Here is a 23,520-nt window from a genome sequence, read left to right as displayed (position 1 = left end):
TGGATTTGACTATATAGTGATGAAATAGCACTTTATCACACTTCATGAATAAAGGGCTTTACTTTTCCACTTGCTATTTGGATAGTATTTGAAATTATCACTTAAATGTACCCATTACATCTTTCAGAATAAGGATGATGACCTCCTACCACTCTCATTCATCAGGGAGTAAAGAGAGGGAGATCTGTCCACCTCAAAGGAAGATGTTGATTCCAGCTTAAAGATTTCTAAAATGGCCAAAATATGCATAGAGATGGAATATTACTTAAAATACACATTATCGTATTTCATAATTTAAGAGGTCATTGATTATAGGATATACCACTAATAAAGAAAAACTAAAGCATCTCAAAAGAACTATTCTAATTTTATTTAATTATATTATCCTTGCGCATACTTGAAAAGGAAAATATTGAGAAGTGAATTGGTTAAGGCATCCCTCAACTTCTTCACATCCATAGCCATAGTCCAACTCTCCTGAAACACTTTGCAGCTCAAAGCATTGATGTCCCCACAGGATGCTCCTCTGTGTCTATAAAAGCATTGGTGATAGGGAAGTTCTTTAAAAAGAGGGCTCTTCCATTGTCTCTAGAATTTTCTTCTAAGGCACTGCAACTTAATCTGCAAGTTTTAATGCTAGTGCCACATGCACACAGGCAAAGACAACTGTGTCACAACTGCTGCTTGGCCAAGAGAGATGGCAAGAGGCTGTCAACACTAAGATGCATTCTGATATCAGAGATGCTAAAATTGTGAAAAACGGTGTGCATCCAAGGGTCAATGAACTATTGTTTTCCCTGAGATTTTGACAACAAATAGAATTTTTCATATTTCAGAATGTTGCCTTACAGAGCACTCCCTCTCAGAGAACATGCTGCGAGTACTTTGAGGCATCACTGAGGAGGACCCTAAAAATGTGGATATGTGAGGACTAAAATTCCTCTCGATGAGTTAAACTTTAAAATTGACACATGAATCAGACTGAAAAAATGTAAACTAACCTTAACAGATGGGTTAATTTGCAGGTCTAGAACTTCTAAGTTTAATGTTTAACATCAGGTATGTGTAGAGAAAAAAAATGATCATAATGGTATTTGTCCAACCTTGGAAACTTGGGGAAAAGAAAGAATTATAGATGCAGAAGTTATCAAGTGGAGAGGGAAGTTTATTCAACAGACTGAAGTAGTAAAATAATGCAACACACAGTCTTAGCCTGATGTCATCAGTTCGTGTGATTTATGTAATTCCTCTGATACTGATTCCAAGCCCCCACATTGTCTGATTATGTAAGACTGCCAATAAGGGAGAAGGTGCAATAGTTTTTGAGAATCAGGTTTCAATATAATTATTTCTCATCAGAAATTAAGTTAACTAACTTTTTAGTTTTATACAGCAATCTACTGAGTTTTAGTTAATGGGTCACTCTCCTAGGATTTCATCACCTCTTATTCTTCAACAATGAAGCTCTCTAGATAATAATAATATCACCAATGTAACGAATATCACTTTATGAGACTCCCTGGGGATATGCTTGTTCAATTTCCCAGGAACACACGAATGCATTTTTTTTTTCCTGTATACCAAATTTTTGAAGAAAAAGATAGGAAATAGCAATAGTGATTAAGTAGGCTGTGGGGATTAGAGGCAGTAGTTAAATGGATGTGAAAATTGTCTTGCATGAAGTCCGGATTAGTACCGGTAGATTCGGGTATAGTTACCTTTGTACGTGTGGCAGAGCAGAAGCTGACACAATTAATAAGGGAAGCCAGAAGTAAGGAAAATTATAAGCTATTTTTTTCTGTTGTGATAATTATCACATAGAAGCCACTATTATCACAGAGGCTTTCTTTACTCTTAAATCCCTGGAGAGAATGAATGATTTATTCATTGTAAGACTCTCCAGAGTGTTTTGTAGACACTAGATGTTTAATGACACTTGTTTTGTACTTTTCAAAGTACAGTAGTTTCAAATCTACGTATTAGTGTATAAAAATATTTTCATATGTATCATTTAATTGAATACTTCTAAACAACACTGTGGGTTAGATTTGAAATGCCCAGAATTTGGGGCTTCAACCAACCTCTAGTCTCTCTTATAACTTCTTGCTGAGACTATAATGGCATGAAAATGGTATACGCTGTCAGATTTAGATTTGTAGAAACAGAGATTACGTTGTAGTAAAATGAACCCATACAGTATGATCGATAACCAACTTAATGTAATCTCTCAATGTCACCCGCAATAAGAACATGCAATCTACAAGTGCCAGGGTAAACCTGCTCGGGGTGAAGAATGGAGGCTACAGAGCTAATTTACAGCACCACAATTTTCATTACTACAGCTGGCTGTCAATTATATGCACTCACTTGTCTGGAAACTGAAGTTATTATAAAAATTCTGTAAACGTACCAAGTCTACTAGCAAAGAATTTAAATAAACTTCTAAGTTTCTAATAAGGTATAAAATTATTTCTGTCTTACCTTTTCTCCTAAAATCTCTTAGCTCATCTTTTATACACAGGGAAAAAAAAATACATACTTTCACATCATATTTCATGACTCATATTATTTACATGTTTAAATAGTAATGTTTTATTATTGTATTTTCTGTAATCAATCAGGAATATTTATTTAATGAGTTCCTTCTATGTAAAAGTTCTCTGCTTTGTATATAATGTACACTTTTATAGCACTCGTACCACTGCAAACCTTTTTGTTGTCTTATTCCAGATAACTAAACTTAACACATTGTTACTACTGAGTTGCCATGAAATTGGCACTAGTGATTATTCACCAGATTTGGATGAGATAAGGGAAGTTCACCAGATGATAGGTCATAATGTCCTTGCCAGGGGAGTCCTACACACCTTGGGCTGCTGGAACCTGCCTTTAAGGGCTTTTCCCTTGGTTAACCAGGGACCTTATGTTGCCTTATTTCCAGGAGTAAAAGCAAAAATACCAAACTACAAACATTTCACTGATTCTGTTATGGTGCAAAGCAATGTGTAGTGTTTTGACTGAAAATGCCTCCATGGTATGGATCACATGTCTATCAGTGATCATGAATCTTTCACTTATGAAGGTAGCTTTAAATTTTGACAGTAGGCAAAAGTTATTCACATCTGAATCTGCTGAATGATATTTTTACTTCTCACTTTCGAACTAGACTGAAGGTCTATTATTAAAGGTATGATTTGAGTCTTGTACATTTCTATAGTGTCTTATCCCTCTAGCATGGCACCAGGAAAAGTGGATGCTATAATGAAGTGACAAAAACGGTGGCCTCCAAAGTCACACATACCTGGTGTCCACGATCCCACTTAACAATTTTGAATTTAGGCCAGTTAACTACCTTTGCCTTAGCTGCCTCACACGTAAAAGTGGACAATAATCTGACCTACCTCATGCGAACTTGTGCACATAAAGCACAATTCCGGCACACAGTAAGGGTTTGCTAAGTATTAGCACTGTATTATTGTTGTTGTTGTTTATATGCTCAAAATGTGGGTGAAGAATGACTAAGATACTGGATAAATAAATAATATAAATAACATAAGCAAAATCATTTTGCAAGCCGATTGAAAAAGAGTCAGCAATATAAATGCTTTTAGGAAGTGTTCAAAGTACAACATTATTATTGGGTTTCATTCTATGAGCACACACACCCAATTTAAATCAGAGTTACGGCTGGAAGGACAAAAGGAGGAGAATATCGGAAGGTCCGACGTGGGTAATAAAGGACACTTGGGTCAACATGTAAAACTGTTAGCAAAATAACAAACTAGGACCCAGGTCAATTATTTACTATCAAATTATAATATAATAGGGGCAGGATAGGAATAAAGACGCAGACGTTGAGAATGGACTTGAGGACATGGGGAGGGGGAAGGGTAAACTGGGACGAAGTGAGAGAGTGGCATGGACTTATATATACTACCAAATGTAAAATAGATAGCTAGTGAGAAGCAGCCGCATAGCACAGGGAGATCAGCTTGGTGCTTTGTGACCACCTAGAGGGGTGGGATAGGGAGGGTGGGAGGGAGACAAAATAGGGAAGAGATATGGAGATATATATGTATGTATAGCTGATTCACTTTGTTATAAAGCAGAAACTAACACACCATTGTAAAGCAATTATATTCCAATAAAGATATTAAAAAAATTATACTTTTTAAAAGAAAGTTCTCATGCTGAAGGCTTCTTTGAATTCAGGTAAGATATTAGATTTTGAAAATGCATGTATCATGCTAGCTACAATTCTTTGCATAAGGCCATGCAAGCTAATAATTTCCCAAAAAGAAATATTAAATTAGGTACAAGGGTTTAGTTAAGCTAGAATTTCCCAAAGAATGTGTACTGCTGATGCATTGAGAAATATCGTATCTTATTATATTAGTTGTATGTCTGCAATAATATAAGTAAGTTGATTCAAAAAATATATTTATTAAATAATTAAATTGGTGGTCTGTGGGCTTTGTAAAACTTATGAAAATGGTATACAAATCCAAAGTTTGGGAAATGCTGACAAGATAATAAATGATTTATCTATCACAAATTCGTTGTAAATAGCACATTAATAACTTCATAACTTCTCATTTCAATAATTCAGTGTCTGATAGCAATGACTTGGTTTCTGATATAATACTCTGTTGGATTATTTAAAATAATTTGATACATATTTATAATACTATAAGCTCCACACAAACAGATGTCATGTCTAACGTGTTTGCTGTTGTGTCCCTAGTGCCTGGCACATAATATGTACTAAGATATATTAGTTAAGACAATAAACAATTATATAAACTTAGGAAAACACATTAAAATTCTAAAAATTGTACCCAGAGGAAAACACAGAACAATAAACAGATATTTTATAAGACTGGGAAATGACTCTCTCTCTAATATCTGATAGAACCCCATTATATCATACCTACCATTAAAGTTGTTGCTAATCAAATCACAGAGTCCATTAAATTTAAAAAAATAGATAATGACTGGAATTAGAAAGAGATTTGGAACCATGTCAATTAAGGATCTACTAAATACTAAGATAACTGGGAAGTCCAAGGGCCAATTTAAAGATTATGTTAAAGAGACTGATTTGTAAGAATATTTCAGAATTGATTTTTTTCTGCATATTTACTAAAGATATTAGTATTCATAAATAAGTTCAGCTATAGTTGATTTTAATTTAAAGGTCACAAGATAAGTGTTTTCCAAGCTTAGTAAAGGTAAAGAGTGGAAAAGTTATACTTGTGTTGGAAACAATAATTTTATGATATAAAGAAGTGATTTCTTTTGTAATTTTGTCAAAGGAAAGTTGAGATTTGCATGCTTATAAAATTTACATGATTTTTATATTTTAGGAATAACTTATACACTAAATATTTTCCCACTATGACACAGGAAATTAATATCCCCTTTAAAGCAAGATTATTATCATGTAGGAACATCTTCAATAGATTTTCAGTCTATTAACACACCATGATATAGGAATACTGAAAAAGAAAGCCTTAACACATGGACCACTTTTGGACACTGTTTTCTTCTTTACTATGCTTCCATGAAAGGAAGAGCAATCAATACGAATAGGACCATGTCTATAAAGCTGAAGACAAGTTGAACTGGCACCAAAAATTCATTTTAATGACATTGCAACAGAGTCAGATGCTCAATGGGGCCATAACATTTCATCCAAATGTTTTCATAAGGTTTCTGCCCAGGGCTTGAAATGGGAGAAAGAAAATATCCTTGGCTTTAACAATAAATCTCCTCTAAATGCAACTTCTAATTTCCTTTTTATGTAGCAAAAACCTATTAACCAAAAATATCTGAACAAGATTGTAATTACTGACGACCAAAACTATCGTGCAGATAGGCGACATAATGATAAAGTCCCAGCATCCACAGAAGTTTCTGAGCAAGCTGGGTTCTTACTCACCCTTAATTGTACACAGACCCTCACAATGTGTGGCCACAGGGAGGAAGTAGTCAAATGTTATATGGGAGTCAGAGTATTTTACTTTCAAATAGGAATGGAGATTAGGATTTAAAATATTAAAAATGAATACTGTATATGGGGATACTGAATCTTTCAGTAAATACAATCTAGAATTTTCAAAGGGAAGACAGAACTCGGAGAGAGTAGAGGTGGTGGAAATATGATCGACAATAGATGATTTTCTTCCCAGAGTAAATATTCTATTGCATAATGTGTTCCTTTATATTTTGTTTCCATGTAATATTTAACTTGATTTTTTTCTCTGATCTCATCTTCCTCTAGTGTTTGTCTATGGAATGAGATAACTAGGAAAAAACAACCTGGTATAAAGTAGTTGTTGAAGTAATTAGTAATAGAAATAGGGCTTGCCAGCTCTCAAACAAACAAAAACTTCACATGGGAAGGCCTTTAAAAATCACTTGGGCTATCGTTTTCTGTATACATAGGCAGAAATGACTTAGCATTTGAAAATGCTCTGTTTGAAAATATCTTCTTCATATTTTGATTCCTCTTGCTATTCTCTTTGAAATGGAAATACCACTGGGAGAGGTAACATATTACAGTAATATGTTAACGTCATATCAGATCTCTTTTCTCCTATCCAAGGGAGAACTTTGGGAGAAGGCTGTGAAAATACGGACACCAGAAAGAAGAAAGGAACAAAAACAAAATGTAAAGGAAAATGGTGTCCACACTGGCCTGGAACTGCAGCTGGCTAGCAGGAGTGATCCAGGAGTATGATTAGTAGACACAGGAACATCACTGATGATAACTATTACTAGGACATAATGCTGTGCTTTTCAGCAATTAACCAACATACTAACAATGCTAAAGTAACCATCTTTTGCAAATGTTTTCCAAATTTACAACTTATGTTGACAAACTTCCTTTCACAAATACTTGGTAGGCAACCTGGATAGTTATTCAATTCATACGTTTTGTGGTCTGTAGCTTACCTTTAAAATACATCCACAAGGACAGTCTGATATAATTACATGTGTATTAGTTATTTTATACCCAAGAGTTGGCACAGGATTGCTCTAAGCAAAAACACACAGTCTGTGGGTTGTTAGCTAGCATTTCAAGAAAAAACAAGATTTCAGAAGTGGATACAAGTGCACACATTGCATTTGTCACCACTCAAGACCTCATGTTTTGTTAATTAGCATAAATTAGTTTAATTTTAGTTACAATTTGGGGGATGGGTTTTTATTGGTGAGATTACTGATGTTCACCTAAACCGGCTAAAATATTTAAAGATTCCCCCTGACTCTTGCAACAAAAGGATAAAGAAATATAGGGAGCCCTTTACCTTTTGCTTTTCATAGGTGATTTATGGCTAGGTTCTTTTTCATCCATTGAATTAGAGGGTTCTGGTTGCCTGATCCCACTTATAAAGTAAACTCAATCCTGCTTCTAGAATGTTTTCATATTTGCTATAGGAGAAGCATCCACACAAGGAGTAGTTGGAAAAACTAAAGGGACAGAGAGCTTGGATTGTCAAATTGACAGAACAGGTTGTATAGGCAACTTCTGAGCCTACTGCTAATAAACATTTGCCTTCTAATTGTAGGCGAGGCAGACTTTTGTATCACACATGTTTCTTATACAGTACTGAGACTGATGGAGAAGTTACTCAGACCTACTCATCTATCTCTAACTAATGGTGACTACTTATATCTACTAAAAAGCCAGAGTAGCACAGGTCTGTTTGGAAGAGTGCATTTATTAGTGTTAACTATATACCAGACACTGCTGGATTTAGGAGCAAACAAGATAGACATCCTAGCTCACGGCCTAGATTCTAGTTAATCAGAAATTAGGAACAAGGGAAGAAAAACTAAATAATAATAGTAATAACAATTTATATTATTTTAGTTATAAGAACCAAGGGTTTATAGAATGTTTCAATCTATTAAAAAGGAAAAAGTGATAAATTTATGTCACTAAAAGATATGGAAGCCTCTCATTCTCTAATTGCTGTTCTAATTTAAACCTCATTCCTTATGTAAACAGCTTTTTGTAAATTCTGTTATAGATGCACCCATGGATGATAAGATGTTTAAACACTCATTAGCTGTTTGGAAAATTTTAAAACCTGTTTGTGTCTCAGTTCACATGTCTTCAAAACTGGAATACTAATTTTGTATTGTATTACAAATACAATACAAAGGGAGGAATAGATGGAATACTACTACAGATGAAAGCATCTATCATATTACCTTATAGAGAGTCAGCAATAAACACTTTAAGAATGATGACATCCTTTAAACAAAAAGGGAAATATTAATTGATATGAAAATTTTAATGAATTTTAAAAATACATGTTTTGAAAAACGATTGGTTCTATGGTATTAAACCAGGGGATTAAAAATGAATAACAGACTTCCTGGTTAGGATGTTGAGTAAACACTGGCATCTAACTTCTCCCGCCTCAAAGTCCACTAAACCTAGAAATATATTTATGTATCCATGTACATTCATAAATATATATGATAAATATATAGACATATTCAAACCAGGACACTACTGAGAGTAAAAGGGAGAGCTGTTTAAAATTATATGCGGGCAAAAGAAGTAAAATGGGACTATACTGGGCATACAGGACATATGGCCACTCTAACCAAGAGTGAAGTTCAAGGTCAACAAGACCCTCTCACTTTTTTTTTTTTTTTGGTATTTTTTTCCCCCACTGCATAGCATGCAGATTCCCCAACCAGGGATCAAACTTGTGTCCCCTGCAGTGGAACTGCGGAGTCTTAACCCCTGTACCACCAGGGAAATCCAAGACCCTCTCATTCTTAATAATAAACACATAGCTAATAATTATTAGGAATCTGAGGGAAGCTGAGGAGCTTAAAGGACAAAAAAATGAGTAAAATGAACAGAATAAAGGAACTTAGAAACTGAGGGAAAGGGAACAAATGTTATTATCCTTGAGAGACAAGAAAAGATTTTGCATATATGAAGTAATAATAGTATGCTATTAAAATGGAACTTTTGAAGAACAAAAAAGAGCTCTTTGATTTAAAACCAGGATGAAAAGTCATTCTAGGAGGAAGGAGAAAACAGAGAAATCAGAAGAGACAAAATCACGAATAGAAAAATAAAAAGAAATCTGAGGAGTAGCCAGTGTGAAAGTGAGCACCTACCAAACAGATGAAAACAGACCTATTCTAAGGCATGGTGTGAAACTTCAGAACATTGGGGAGTAAAAGAGCGTTCTTCTAATTTCTAGGGAGAAGGATCAAGAAACTATCAGAGAATGTGCTACACCCAAATGAGGGAGTGAATTAAAATGAAGACGACACGGGAAATAGGAAGCATGAGTTCCAACATAGGGGGCAATGAGGAAATTGTAGGGTGAATAAACACTGGTGTGGTGAAGGGAGATTTCATGATGATGGGATGCCCCAGATATAGAGAGCAAGCAGTTTGGATTGGAGCAAGAGGAAACATTGGCAGAATGTCCACTATTATTTTACAGTCTTTTAAATACTGAGAACAGAATATGTCGGATTCTACTCTGTACTCGCCACAACAGTGCGCTTATTAATAAACTTCCTATTCTCGTGTGCCTGTCCTGCTGTCTGGATCAGCTAGGGTATCCGGTAACCTCTCAAAAGCATGCTGCCTTGTCTTAGCCCTGAAACCTGGAGATACACCAAGTAAGCTTAGAAGCAGAAGGGGCAAATATGGTTCCAGTGAAAAGAAAATAGAGTATATGTACATAAATCAAGAAAGGAAAAATAACAGTAATGATGATAATGATAAGGATCTAGCAAGTTCCTGAATAGTCTCACTTTTTAATGATGATTTTGTTCAAAAATGTGAGTAGAAACAGGATATAAGATTAATGATTATGTGAGGGGAGGTTAGCCCTACTGACCTCCTCTGTACATAAATACAACGAAGAGATTTTTGAGAAATTCATCCACAGGTACACTTTTATTCAAAGTTATTTTCTCACTCGTCATAAATGAGACAAATGCTGTCATACGGCACTCACTTGCGCTGGGCATTGATGAGCTTTGCTTCTACTTTAAGTCTGTCCCAGAAATAGGACTCCAATATTTGCCAGTTTAGAAAACATGTTGCATTGGTACAGTTTATTACTGAACTTTCTTGGTTGCATCAGTTAGACCAAGAGAAAAGATAAAAAGAGAGATTTGCTGCTATATGAGATTCTCCTGCTAAAACTGCCAGGAATCCTCTGAAATGGAAATTGACTTACTCAGAAGGAATGAAAGGTGATCCAGCAAACTGAAAAACCTAGGGTTTGGAAAGATAGAAGCTCAGGCATAGTGGCTTTAAGTTTAGCCAGAAGGGAGGAATTCCTAGTGAATAAGTGTGAGGTTGTTCTTGTACTTTGTGCTGATTTAACTGGATTTCCCAAGGTTTTGTTTGTTTTTTGGTTTTTTTTCCCACCTGCCTGCTGCAAAAGCTGATTTTTATGGACTAGACAAGAGTTTCAGACCCCAAATGACAGAGGAAACCAAACAACAGTCCCTAACCATAGACAATGTGAAGCCATTCTCAGGGTTTTTTGTTTGTTTGTTTGTTGTATTTTTGTGCAGTTTTTTTTGGTACACGGGTCTCTCACTGTTGTGGCCTCTCCCGCTGCGGAGTTTTTGAGCAGGGAAATTGCACAACAGAGACAGTGCTTTTTAAAGCACCAAAAGGGCAGTGTGTTTAAAATATTGTTTAGGCAGGTGTGTAAAAATGTTTGAAGGTGGGTGTATTTGCACCTGGGGTACCATTCTGGAGGCTCCACATGTGATGGAGCTGCCTGTTCTAGATCTAAGGCCATCTTGATTTTACTTGGGGTCCTGCCTTCCCTTGCTTGGTTCTGTCTGCTGCATGGGCCTCACCAGACCTCTTACAGCTTTCCTCTCCCTTTCTTGATTTAAAGTTCGAAAACCACCTGAGAACTTTTTGTCATATTAACCTATCACTGTGACTGACACACAATGAAGAGATTTAAAAGAAAGCCTGGCAGGTAGAAGTCATCTGAGGGATAAGAGTGTGAATCTGAAAGGGAGTCTTGGGTGGTGGGTAATCAGCTACAGAGAAGAGCTCTCTTTTCAGGCTGTGTTTGATCAGCGAGTTGGTTCCTAGATTTTCAATTGGAACTGTATGAACAGAATTGAATTCAAAGATTTATACTGATTGTGAGGAACTGAAACAGCTGAGCGCGTGAAGCGGGAGTTGCTAAGTGATTACAAAGGTTTATAACAAAGACAGCTTGTGAGAAGTCGACAAAGAGGAGATAATGTGAAAGAAGACAGAGAAGAGCTATTCTATGTGCGGGTTAATGACAGAGGAGGCAAACTAGGTTAGGAGAAAGAAAGAGGAGGGCGAATGCCTTTGATGAGAAAAAATACAAATGAGTGGGGGGGAAGAAAATGGAAGAAGCCAGCGTTTTGAGGCTTACACTTTAGAATGTGAACACATGAGGGAGAGAGTGTATGACACACAGGAACACAAAGGGGTAGAAGCATAGCGGTGCCTGGCCTGTGAATGTTAATAAGCTCCCACAGAGAAGAGGAGAGCTGTGTGTCCTCATTTCTATCTGGTTTCCTTGCAAAAAGAGAATGAGGTGCCTCAATCATATTAAATATTACCAATGATACCTAATACAATTCCATTCAATCTTGTTACCTTCTCAAACCAGATTTTGCTAGGTTCAGTTTAAGATTTTACACTGAAAAAGTAACTAGATATTGGGAATAGAATTTAAATTATCCTTCAAGTCTGGCTCAAACCCTAAGGGATAATTAACCTAGGTACACAAGAAATTCACATTATCCTATAAAAGCTCTCAGAAATTGGTATTCGAGAAATTGCCTATAGCTGAATTAAGACGTAAAATTGATAACAATTGCTTAGTGGTTTATAAACTGATTTCATTTAAAATGTGTTCTCTGATTAAAAAAAAACTCAAGGCATCAGTGGAACAATTAAGAAGTAAATAATTTATGGCAAAAGTGCTGTCCAAACCACAGATAATAAATTAGAGTTGTGTAAGGAAGTTCTGATGATAATGAAAACATATAAATAAGAGATGCTCATCTCAGAAATCATATTTAAAATAAGACTACAGAATCCAAAATGAGGAGTACCATTTGTATGCACACATATGGCCATTCGGATGAATAACACACACAGGTGCACTCACACACATATAGGCATGTATGTGCACACATGTGCACACACACACTATGAATGCTGGCCTCTGGATCACTCAAGCCTGTCTAAGAGTCAATCTCCATAACCCACTAGATGTGTAAGTTAGGACTTGATTTCTGTGAGCTTTACTTTCCTCACCCAAAAACTGGAATAAGAGTAATGTTACATACCCCGTGGGGTTGCTGTGAATTATTAGATGAGTTAATGTGTGTGATCTGCTTAAAACAGTGCCTGGCACTTAGTTTGCCCTCAATACTATATATATAGCTACAAGCATAAAATACAAAATCTTTATCGCATTTCCTAACACGTTAGTAATTGTTATCTCTAGCTGGTAAGCAATTTTTATTTTTGCTTATCTATATTTTCAAAATTTCCTATTTTGAACAATACGTTAAAAACCATAAGACAAATAATAAAGCTTAATTTTTTACAAACTAAATGTGGCACTGTTACTCAAAAGGTAAGGCTATATGCAGCTGGAATTATGAATAGTATACAGAGACACAGAGGTAAGTGTGGTAAGAAGAATAAAAAGTATTCCCCCAGTATTCCCGACCCCTACTGTACACCCCCTGATCCCACTCCTTGAATGTGGGTGGGACAGGAGTGATGGGATATCACTCCTGCGATTAGGTTGCTCTATACGGCAAAGGTGAAGGGATTTTGCAGGTGTCAGTAAGGTCCTCACTTGACTTGAGTTAATCAAACAGGTAGTTATACTGGGTAGATATTAGGCATGGCCTAATCAGGTGAGCTCTTGAGAGAGAGTCTAGAGGTCAGAGATCCTCCTACTGCCACACCATGAGAAGGACGCATATCTGGGACCTTGGGAACATCCTCTAGGAGCTGAGGGCAATCCGCAGCCAACAGCCAACAGGAAAATGGGACCCTCACTCTTCAAACCTCAAGGAATTGAATTCCATCGACAACCTGAACAAACATGGAAGAGGATCTCAAGCCTCAGATGAGATCACAGCCCTGCTGACCCCTCATTTCAGCCCGTGGGACCCTGAGCAGTCGACCCAGCTAACCTCTGCCAGAGTCCTGACCCATGGAAACTGTGAGATAATAAGTTGGTGTTATTGAAAGCTGCTAAGAAAATGAATATGACGAAGAAGGAACTGCTTTGCTTTGCTGGGGGGCTGGCGGGAGGTGATGGCAGCGGGAGTGGGGGGCAGGTTCATGATTCCATTAGAGCTCAAGCATCCACCCCAGCAGCCATTTCCACCCCCACCCCCCCGTGCTACTGAAACTCCTGAGAGGCATACGATAAATAAAATATTACTGAGTGCAAGTGCTTAAGAACTTGAGTAACAAGCTCTCTATAAATATTAGATTAAAAAGACATGAACAGCTTTTACCATTATAGAGAATAATAGAATTTGATCAGCTAAATCCCAGGGCTTTATAAAGCACAAATTATGTAAACAAGCTTGATGGCTTTTTGATAAAACTACAAAAGTCGTGCTAGGAAGAATGCAGGAGGTGTTCCTTATTTGGACTTTAAACTTCACACCGTATAGCACAGATGTTTACTTAAATTTTAAAAAATTAAATATAAATGCAAAGAGAGTTATAAAGATGAATTCGAGGATAGAATATTAAGGAAAACATTGTTTTTGATTTAGGGATAAGCAGTAATTTTCCAAGGATAATAGCTGGATCTAGCTTTATTTACTATTGTTATTATCACTGGGCAGAGAGAACTAAATGAAGCTTTAAATATAAAAGTTCAATGTTTCTAGAAGATGTTGGTAAGCATCTTAAGGAAATAGAAATAAACTGAAATGCGAGAAAAATGTACAAAAGAAAGAGGTCAATATTAGAAATGTATGATAGTATATATGCATTAAAATTATATTTATGATACCAAATTTTCAGAGAGGTGATAAAAATTGAGACGGAAGGTGAGGAGAACAATGACCACATTTTATAATGTGCCCTAAGATCTAAAAAAGGAAACCAGGCTTTGACTTGCACAGAATGATGAATTCTCCTACAAAAGATTCAATGAATATATTCCCTCAATGTCAACTGAGCACTTGAGATGCTGTCATTTAGGGCACCCCCTAATTTCCAAGTGATGAAGCGTTGAACTGCAGATAGTCAAAAGGAGAATTGCATAGTAGAAGAACCGCTTTTTGATAAAAAATGAACAGTGCCAATTTATGTCAAACATGGCCAAGAAATGAATAAATTCAAGCTTGTTTGAGGCAAGAGGATTTTGCTCTCAATTATTTGAATAGTGATATTTTTCTTTCATGTTCCATGGCAATAATAGACTTTTTTTTTTTTAAGAATAGAAGGCAGTGTAGAGATCAACTCATTCCAATTCCTACTCTATTTATAAGGAAACTGAGACAGAGATTAATTGTGTTTAAAGTCTTCAGGGAATCTGTATAGTATCTGCCCACAGCACAGCTCCAAGAGGCTGAATTACAGACACTGAAGACAACATAGAAGCCCACCTTTTTCTGATCTGTCCCTGCTCTTCTGTACTCCCTCACATGGGGCTACTCAAGGCAGAAACTTGGGAATCATTTTCAACTCCAATCTCCAGCCACAGTCTGGTCAACTCAACTTTCTAAATATCCATCAAATCAATCCTCTCCTTTACCTGTCAGCCACCACCTTGAATCTCAACTTTAACTCCTGTATTACAACAGAGGCTTTCTGACTTGTTTCCCTGTCTCATGTATGGGTCTCCTTTGGAAAACCCTATTCCCAGCTGCCAAAGCCATGCTTTGAAAATACAGTATCATCAATTGCTTGCCAAGTTTCAACCGCTTTGCATCCCATATAAAGCATGTTACAAGTTGATTTATTTTTGTTATTGAACCAAACTTGGGTCCACTCACTGAACGTGTAGCAAAGCCACTCTACTGACACTAGGTTGTAGTGAAGGAAAGTACAGAGTTTATTGGAAAGCACCAAGAAAGGAGTATGGGCAGCTCATGTTCAAAATACCTGAACTTCTCAATGGCTTTCAGGTAACAGTTTTGAAAGGCAACATGACGGGTGTGAGTTGTAGGGTGCCTGATCAGCTCCTGCACAATTCTCTGATTGGTTGATGGTGAGGTAACAGGGTGATGTTTCAGGAATCTCAATGATCAACCTTTTGGTTCCAACCTGTCTGGGGTCTACATACTGGTGGTCAGCATGTAGTTAAGTTCTTCCATCTGGTGGGGGGGGGGTTTTAGTATCTGCAAAATAACTCAAGGATATGGCTCAGGATATTATCCATAGCCCTTGAGGAAGAACTAAATGTTTTTGACTTTGTTTCATGGCTAAACTATTATTATTTCGTCTTGCTTGACTATTTTCCTTTGTTTCTGCACCTTCTCATTTTCTCACTTCTCTGATTAAATTTGCTCTTTGGAACTCGGTGAAGGAGTAGGAGGCTAAAGCTTTTTTTTTACAAATAAGAGGTGGGGGGCATGGAGGGTGGGGGGAGTCTGAACCCAGGAAGGCCCCACTGGGTCCTGCTCATTCATTATATACATTTGCATTGATTCAAAATCACTCTCCATCCTCCCAGTCTTTTTCTCATTCTTTACGACCCAAGCAGTCAATTCGACATCCATAAGGGTGACCCATTTGTCCCTAAAATTCTCTTAGACACTTTTCTTCCACTTACTTATACATTCTCCTACATACAGACTATTTCATCACTAGAAATCTGACCTATCTACTGATTTCCTAGGAGCTCATTTTGCAGATGTCTTTTCCCTGTTTACATCATCCCCTAAGTGATATTATCATTTCTCATATATTCATATGCTAACAATTAGGACATTTATGTCTCTAACACATACATCCTTTTGGGGCTTGTCCAACTGAAAAATTTGCATCTCAATTGAGATGGCATATAGCACTTCATATTTAAATAGGTCAAAACTGAATTCTTGAAATTCCTCTAAATCTGTTCTTTCCTTAATTTCCCACATCAGCCATATGGCACTGTAATTCATCCAGTTATTTTCATTTCATTTTATTATTCATCCAGTTATATATTCAGGAGTTATTCTTTTTGTTGTTGTTAAGTATTTTGCTCTTTTTAATATATATTTTTTAAAATTTATCTTATTATTTAGTTATTTATTTTTGGCTGTGTTGGGTCTTCACTGCTGCATGCGGGCTTTCTCTAGTTGTGGCGAGTGGGGGTTACTCTTTGTTGCGGTGCGTGGGTTTCTCATTGTGGTGGCTTCTCTTGTTGTGGAGCACAGGCTCTAGGCGCGCAGGCTGCAGTAGCTGTGGCACATGAGCTCAGTAGTTGTGGCTCACAGGCTCTAGAGCACATGCTCAGTAGTTGTGGCGCATGGGCTTAGTTGCTCCATGGCATGTGGGATGTTCCTGGACCAGGGCTTGAACCCGTGTCCCCTGCATTGGCAGGCAGATTCTTAACCACTGCGCCACCAGGGAAGCCCCAGGAGTTATTCTTCACAACTGGCTTTAACCATCCTTCTCCCATCTGTCACCAATCCTGACAATGCTTCCTTCAAAGTACATCTGAAATTCATCTCTTATTCATCACTTAAACTATCACCACTCTAGTCCAAAGGAGCTTCTTTTCTTCCCTGGACTTTTACAATAGCCTCAGAACTGGTCCCAGTGCTTTCAGTCTGTCACTCATGGTACTCCCAAGTGGTAGTTTTAATTGAGACCCTCTCATTCTCCTGTTTAAAAACTTTCCATAGATTCCCACCCACTACATTGAAATATAATTGAAAAAGTAAAAACCAGATTTTTTTCCTGCACCACCACCTGGCCACTGCCCATCTCCCCACTTCATTTTGGGCCCCCCTATAGGCTCATTATGCTTCAGCCACTGGGGTTTCAGTTCCTTGGAAGGAAATGATCTCTTTCACTCTTTGGGGTATAATTTTTCAGGGCTCATTCCCCTTCCTCACCTTTTTGAGTGCCTTGTCTCTTTTCACATGCTAGATTTTGGCTAACATGTTGCTTCCTAGGGAGGTTTTTTAAAAAATCCTGTATCCAAAATAAACCATTCCTCACAATTCCATTATTTTTCTCTACAGAAAATTTACTTTTTTAGTGCTTCTTTTTATTGTTGGTTGTGAATACCATGAAGGCATTTATTATATCCATTTGTTCTCACATGGCACAGTTCCTGGCACACAGTGAATATAGAAATGAAAAAACCTAGAAAAAGGATCCTAGAGGGATGCTTAAATATTCTGTTCTTTTTTCTTTTCACAAAGTCTATGAAGAAATTCACATTTTGGGGTTTGTGTGTGTGTGTGTGTGTGTGTGTGTGTGTGTGTGTGTGTGTACATTACATTTTTAATTAAAAATTTTCTTTTAGATAATGTAAATTTTACATGCAGTGTAAGAAATAATACAGAGACCACCTCACACTGGTCAGAATGGCCATCATTGAAAAATCTATAAATAACAAAGGCTGCAGAGGGTGTGGTGAATAGGGTACCCTCCTACATTGTTGGTGGGAATGTAAACTGGTGCAGCCAATATCGAGAACAGTATGGAGGTTCCTCAAAAAACTAAAAATGGAGTTGTCACATGATCCAGCAATCGCATTCTTAGGCATATATCCAGAGAAAAACATAGTTCGAAAGGATAAATGCATCCCAATGTTCACTGCAGCATTGTTTACACTAGCCAAGACATGGAAGCAACCTAAATGTCCATCAACAGATGAATGGATAAAGAAGATGTGGTACATATATACAATGGAATATTACTCAGTCATTAAAAAGAATGAAATAATGCCATTTGTAACAACATGGATGGACCTGGAGATGGTCATCCTAAGTAAGTCAGACAGAGAAAGACAAATACCATATGATATCACTTATATGCATAATTTTTAAAAATGATACAAATGAACTTATTTACAAAACAGAAACAGACTCACAGACTTAGAGAATGAACTTATGACTACCAGGGTAGAAGGGTCGGGCGGGGGAGGAATAGATTGGGAGTTTGGGATTGACACCTACACATTGCTATATTTAAAATAGATAAACAACAAGGACCTACTGTATAACACAGGGAACACTACTCAATATTCTGTAATAACCCAAATGGGAAAAGAATTTGAAAAAGAATAGATATCAATACAAGTATATGTATAACTGAGTCACTTTGCTGTACACCTGAAACTAACACAACGTTGTTAATCAACTATACCCCAATATAAAATAAAAATTAAAAATAAAAGAGGAAAGGTTTTGATCGATAAAAGAGTTTACAATGGTCATTTGGTGGTGAAGGGTATATTGAAGATGAGGAAGAGCTTCATGGAGGAGTTTAGGATTCCAGAAAACTCTTGAGAGATAAGTATTTTATAGAGAGTTTCAGGAGAGAATATTGTACACAGGGAGACTGTCGTGAAATTTAGTGTAAAACAAGCCAAACTGAATTTAGGGAATGATGGAAACTCTACTCTGATTGGAGCATGGGATGGCCATAAAGAAGCAGGGTAGAAAAAAGACAGTGCTAGAAAGTTTGTATTAAACGTGAAGGAAGTTGAATGCTAAGTTGAGGCCCTTTCCCATTATTCAGTAGTTGGGATGGAGCACAGTGGTCATATGATCACAGTGGTGTGTTAGGAGCATTCATCTAGCAGCCTGCTGACAGGTGGCATGGAGGCAGGGGCAGTAGGAAAATATTGGAGTTGAAGGGACTGTTGGAGGAGGTCATGGAGAGAATGTGACTGCCAGCTGACCCTTAAGCAGAACCCTGGCAACCGGAGGCTCCTCACCACTCCCCTGTCCTTGGAATGTACATCCCACCTACTATTCCCAGGCAAGCAGCCCTTTCAGGGAGTAAATCCTTGCGAGAGGTAGGTGTTGAGACCATCTGGACTGAATATGTCACTGAACCTGTCAAGGCCTCGATATAAACTTTTAAGATCCTGTGGGTTGGGTGCAGAAATCTACTCCTATTGTGTCGCCCAAGACAAGCCTTGTAAGTAAAGTTCCCTTGCTTATTAAACCGTCACCTACCAATCTAGAGGGTCTGCCTCCTTCTCAGTCTCTCCTTGCCTTCCACGTACAGGGTCCAGTTTCAGATTTCACCTGGGGAACTCCCAAGGCTGTAAACCAACAGGGGCCAGTTGGGACATTACTAGAATAACCTAAACCCAACAACTGAGGGTCTGAATCAGGATGGTGGTTTGAGGAATGGAAAGAATAATGATTTGCAAGAGGCACTGGGAAGGAGAAATTGAGAATTTAACAGTATCTGAGATGCCAAGAGATATATATGCTGACAGTTTGGACTGAATCCAACAGTAAAATACTCTAACAGGGACAAACTTCAAGTCTTCCCTGTGATTCAACGGAAAATGTAATAAGGATAAGATGAGGAACAACTTACTTATTTGGTAGTGTTAAACAAACATAAAACTTGGAGATATTAGCAAGCAGTGATGTTGTAATGATTATTTGGAGGAACTTCTTTTCTAAAAGTCAGAGGACACTACCTTCTTCTTGCCAGGCCCTAAATTAATTGTGTTTTCATTTTGTTTTATATTTTAATTAGTAAGTGAATTTAAAGTTTAGTATTCCAAAGAATAATTATAAATCAGAAGTGATTTCCAACAGAGTGACTTTTCATTTCTACCCAAATTTACATCAGATATTACCTGCCAGTAAAGTTCCTCCAGTGTCGAGAAACCAAAATCAAGACTCATATATTCACTATGTCTGTACAAGTGAAAAACTCTCCCTCATCTTAGTAAGAAGGAGGAAAAAGAGACTGATCACTGCCAAGACACTGCTTCTTCCCCAGAGAGGATATCTTGCTCCCATTTTAAAAATATGTGATGTATTCAACAGTGATAAACACTCAATTACATTTGGGTCACTAAGAAGTGGGACAGCTCTATTCTTTAATACAAATGTTGTGAATTAAGGTGCATATACAATTTCTCATGACCATACAGTGATATCTCAAGATTCATAGACTATCTCATGCTGTCACTTCCTCCTCTTCTTCAACATGTATCTCTTGGAAAAGCAACAGCCCAAGCCAAGCTCTGTGGTGCCATGTTTTCCTAATGGGTCAAGTTCATGCTCTTTCCAGATGAAGGAAGGGTTAATGGGTTGCAAGAGGCCAAAGAGTACCTGATGGCCTTCAAGGGTCCCTGAAACACTGGTGCTCATAACTATCTTGACGATAGAAAAAAAATCTTCTAGCTGCAGAAATCATGCTGTTCTTTTCACCACTTAGACTGAATCTAGAGTATTAGGTCAAACTGTAGTCATACTCTTTAAAGGAGGTATTGATGAAGAGGAGATCTGTGTTTCCACATTAGGCCTTCAATTCACAGAAAAGTGATCTCTCCCCCCCCCAAAAAAGGAAAAAATGCTCTTCCATTTTGTGTGTTCTTCATATGAGGATCGTATACATTATGGTTTTGTTTAGTTTTCTAGTTCTTTTCTGAAAAGGCATATAGGAAAGTAACTAAAGTAACTTCTTAATTGTCCAAGCCCATTCAGGATGCCCTGATTTCCCTTAAGGTTAATAGCTGACAATAGTTTTGAGAAGTCAACATCAAGAGTCTTTTGGATTAAGTCTAGCTCTCATGGATTCTACTTTAGTTGAAGTAAGATTAGAATGAAGGTAAAGAAGAAAGTACCTGAGTGCATTGACAAGTCCAACAATCAATGAACTCTTGGGTCAAGCTTTCTGGTAAGTGAATTATTTCTCTGGGGCACGCTTAGAGTCTTGACATGGGGGGAAATTTGGGGACAGTAGCTCTCACTTTACCATTTTCTCTACCCACCTTCCACACCTCATCATTCTCCCTTCCGTTTTGTGCCATGTCTGTCTTCCTGACATTGCCGAGTTCTCCACAGGGGTCTGCTTGTCTACAGCACTGTTTAGGGCTCTTAGTTCTAGGCGCACAATCCTATTTGCACTTCACACCTACTGAGTCAGTCTCCTGAGATGGAGCCAACAGGTTTGTATGGGAAGACAAAACTCCATAAATGTTTCTGAAGCATAGCTGGATTTAAGAACCATTGGCCTCAAACATACTGGAATTAGAATTTTGCCTGAATAATATAAGTGAGTTATTTAACTCTCTAACTTCTTTAAAAAATAATTATACCTAACTCCTGGCAACCTTTTCTGAAAGTTTATTATGTGTCAGACAATATGCTAAGAACCACATGTAGATTACCTTATCTCATTCGTACAATAATGCTATGAGGTAGATATTATTATTAATCAATTTCAAAGAAAAACATACCAAGGCTTATTGAAATTAATACAGTTAATAAGTTGCCCAAGATTATATATCTGGTGATTAACAGAGCCAGAATATAAACCCAGAATATAAACCAGGTTATCTGAATAAAGCAGTTATTGTGGTACCCGATACATGGTAAACCGTCCATGCAGCAATCATCATCAGTAGCATCATATAACCATTATCCTTATCACCATATGCCTCAGGAGTTCATATCAAATGCTGATCCTCTCCTGGAGCTAGTAAACAGTGCTCGCCCCACACACTTCTCTAGATTTTTGGAGGGCAAGATGCTACCAAGTGTCTGATGGAAGGTGTGCTCTTATCTTACAGATCTGTACATCTTACATATGACTGTGGGAACCCACAATCTCATTTCATAGCCCTGAAATTTAATATGGAAGTGAAGAAAAACTAGGCTCTCTTCCCCAGAAAAATTACATGAAAGTGGCAGGTAAGTTTTGCTAGTGCCAGAATGGGCTTTCAGTACCCAGAACGGCTCCTTGTATAACCATGGCAAGCAGAGGAAGGTTTGGCGTGACCTCTGAGCTTCCTTTCACGCGGGCAGTGTGGATGGTTTGAGAGGTGATACTAACCTTCCCCAGTCTAGGTTCTTGCGGAGGATGCTTCATGAGCTAGTTCTTTCTGTAGACTTCAACCTTGTAATTTTACTTTCTAGTTTTTCCTCTACATGCTGATTTTTTAAAACACTAATTATTCACCGTTCAAATCAGAAGGTAGACTTTTTTTGAAAACCTAGCATTGAAATACATTTCACCATTTAGCCTAACAAAGCCAGCAATATTTAGCTTATTACACATTATGATAAGAATACAGCACAGAAGAAACAAACTTCAGTGGTGCTATTTATTCTCAACAGACAGAAAAGCAATCTTCATGAAACATAAATATGGCATAGTTACCTGTCATGTTGCAGTAAACTTTCAGAGGCCCCAGAGGTCCACTGCCATCAGGATCTATCCAGTAGTAATTTGATGTCTGGCCTAGGTGTTTGTAGGCTTCACAGGAAGGCTCATAGATGGCTGGAACGAAACAGCCTATGTGAGCACAGCACCCAAAAAATGTCTCTCCAGATAAATGCCCCAGTAGCAGATCAAATGCTATCAAACCACTGTTTAGGAGAGTAGCCTCTTGTTAGAAAGAGCACTCTTTTCTCTACATTTAAACTCATAATCTGATTTTTAGTCTAGAAGCATTGGTTCTGACCTAACAAACAAAGATAGTAAGTTCCTGCTATGGCTTTAGTTGGGGAAAGGTCTAAAACAATCAATACATTGTTAAACAAATGTAATGTTTGTTTCACAGGTGCTCACAATCATTGAAAACTATTTAATTTATACTTATTTATAGATATCATCTCCTTACTGTAAGGGACTTTACTGAAAGGCCATGAATATTGGCTGTACTATTGGGCTATCAGCTAAGAGATAAGAGAAAATCTCTCTCTCTCTCTCTCTCTCTCTCTCTCTCTCTCTCTCTCATGCACACACACACAGGGGAACTTTTTTTTTTGCATATTTAGTATAAATCTCCCACAAATACCACGTGATTTCTAATCTTCCTTTATTTCAGGAAAATGGAAAGATATGTCTGTTTCATTTTACTTGTTACAGGTGTGCTTTAATTACATCAAATCTAGTTTTTGTAGAAAACTGACATTTATGTAATTAGATTGTAGGTTCTTTTTCATCATTTTCCTTTTTGTTCCCATTCTCCTAACACATTTTCTTTTCTCATAGAGACTGCACCTGTTTTCAGAAGTGCAAAATGGACATTTACATACCTCCTTTATAGCTGGAACTTCTAAAACACTATTGTGAAAACTTCTTTTTAATAGCTCTGCATTGACATATATGATGAATTTGACAGACCTCTTTACAAAACTAAGAACTATTTCTGGTAAAAAATCTATCTATCTGATAAGCAGAGTCTTTTGGTAAAGTGCCCTTGAATTCAATACTCCTAGCATCTGTCCTTTGCTAAGCTATGAAGTAGGAGGTCTGATTCTGGGACTTCCCTTTTCTACTTTCCTCTCCCATGTTCTCTGTGCTTCCCTTTGGCTTTC

The 23,520-nt window shown here is 37.3% G+C and overlaps 1 protein-coding gene across 1 annotated transcript in view; it reads right to left on the bottom strand.

The window, feature by feature from the left end:
* Positions 1–23,520, bottom strand: part of CNTNAP2 (contactin associated protein 2) — a gene marked incomplete at both ends in the record, with an annotated part of 2,035,904 nt that overhangs the window by 705,079 nt on the left and 1,307,305 nt on the right. Inside the window, one exon of the mRNA XM_082846865.1 lies at positions 22,358–22,477. Within this exon, the coding sequence (XP_082702991.1) occupies positions 22,358–22,477 (120 nt within the window). The remainder of the gene's footprint in view (positions 1–22,357; positions 22,478–23,520) is intronic.

Source organism: Leucopleurus acutus (assembly GCF_964270905.1).
Source record: "Leucopleurus acutus genome assembly, chromosome: 9".
Taxonomy (NCBI): Eukaryota; Metazoa; Chordata; class Mammalia; order Artiodactyla; family Delphinidae; genus Leucopleurus; species Leucopleurus acutus.
Note: the sequence above shows the minus strand (reverse complement) of the source record. Positions and strands in the feature narration are given on the sequence as shown.